We start from the raw sequence: 1,619 nt of genomic DNA, 5'->3' as shown, positions 1-1,619 counted from the left end.
TCTTGCAGGCAGACTGGGAGCCTGTGCAGCTTTGTTGCCGGGCTGGAGAGAGCCCTGTGCGCATGTGTGTACGGCCGGCCAAAACATGCATGCGCAGTGACATCACTTCCCCTCATTGCTCGTAACAGCCTCTGGCCCGCCCCTTTTACTAAAAAAGAGAAACAGTTTATTATCATTTTTAGTAGGTTTGCAGCAGCTGGTGTGGGGCGGCGCTCCTCCGCCCTAGCGGAGGAGCCACGCCTGGGCGGTAGTAGAAGTAGCAGCACTAGTGGTGGTAGTAGCAAGAGCATCACCAGTAGTATCAGCAGTACTAATGGTAGTAGTAGTGGTACCAGCACAGTGGCAGGAGCAGCACGAGCGGTGGTAGTAGTAACAGCAGCACTAGTGGCTTTCGTAGTAGCAGCACTAGAGGCAGAAGTAGTAATAACAGCAGCACTAGTGATGGTAGTAGCAGCAGCACTAGTGGCGGTAGCAGCAGCACTAGAGGCAGAAGTAGCAGCAGCACCAGAAGTAGCAGCAGTACTAATGGTAGTAATTGTAGCAGCAGTACTAGTGGCAGTAGTGGTAGTAGCAATACTGGTGGCAGTAGTAGAAGCAGCACTAGTGGTGGTAACGGTAGTAGTAGCAGCACTAGTGGCGGTAGTAGCAGCACTAGTCGTGGTAGTAGTTGCAGCAGCACTAGTGGCTTTTGTAGTAGTAGTAGTAGCAGCACTACTGGCAGTAGTAGCAGCACTAGTGCCTGTGGTAGCAGCACCAGTGACAGTAGCAGCACTAGTGGCAGTAGTAGCAGCAGCTCTAGTGGCGGTAGTAGAAGCAGCACTAGAGGCAGAAGTAGTAGCATCAGTAGTAGCTATAGTAGTAGCAGCACTAGAGGCAGTAGTAATAGTAGCAGTACTAGAGGCAGTAGTAACAGCAGCACTAGTAGCTATAGTAGTAGCAGCAGCAGTACTAATGGTAGTAATAGTAGCAACAGTACTAGTGGCAGTAGCAGCATTAGTGGTGGTAGTAGGAGCAGCAGTAGTAGTTGCAGCAGCACTAGTGGTGGTGATAACAGCAATAATAGTGGCAGTAGTAGTAGCACTAATGTAGTAGTGGTAGTAGCCGCGGTAGTAGCAGCAACAGCACTAGTGATGGTGGTAGTAGTAGCAACACTAGTGGCAGTAGTAGCAACAGCACTAGTGATGGTGGTAGTAGTACTACCAGCAGTAGTAGCAGCAGCACTAGGTTTGGTAATAGTAGCAGCACTAGTGGTGTTAGTAGCAGCAGCAGCAGCACTACTTGTGGTAGTAATAGTGGCAGCAGTAGTAGAAGTGTGGAAACTGGCTAAAGAATACATTTTATTGTTTCTCCAGGCCTGATTTCATCCTGTGATACTCAATGGTGAACAGGCCTGAAGAACATATGCAGAAGGTTGGATGGCCTTTACTAAATTAACCCTGACAGACGGCTCGTAATGCAAGGCTTGCTTAAAAGAGACACCTCACGCGACATGCATCGCTTCATTCGCCAAGTAACAGACAGACATCTGGATGTCCACATAGGTCTGAGGGAGGTTATGAAGAAACAGGTTTGTTGACGCCTTGGAAAGTCCCAACCGTCTGAGAAATGTGAACAGGTTG

General features: G+C 49.1%; 1 protein-coding gene across 1 annotated transcript; it reads left to right on the top strand.

The window, feature by feature from the left end:
* Window positions 1-441: 441 nt before the first annotated feature.
* Window positions 442-1,089, top strand: LOC138262480 (antifreeze protein Maxi-like). Its single transcript, XM_069212373.1, has one exon. The coding sequence runs from the start codon at window positions 442-444 to the stop codon at window positions 1,087-1,089; it is 648 nt and encodes a 215-aa protein (XP_069068474.1).
* Window positions 1,090-1,619: the final 530 nt, after the last annotated feature.

Source organism: Pleurodeles waltl, chromosome 10, assembly GCF_031143425.1.
Source record: "Pleurodeles waltl isolate 20211129_DDA chromosome 10, aPleWal1.hap1.20221129, whole genome shotgun sequence".
In the NCBI taxonomy this organism is placed as follows: Eukaryota; Metazoa; Chordata; class Amphibia; order Caudata; family Salamandridae; genus Pleurodeles; species Pleurodeles waltl.
Note: the sequence above shows the minus strand (reverse complement) of the source record. Positions and strands in the feature narration are given on the sequence as shown.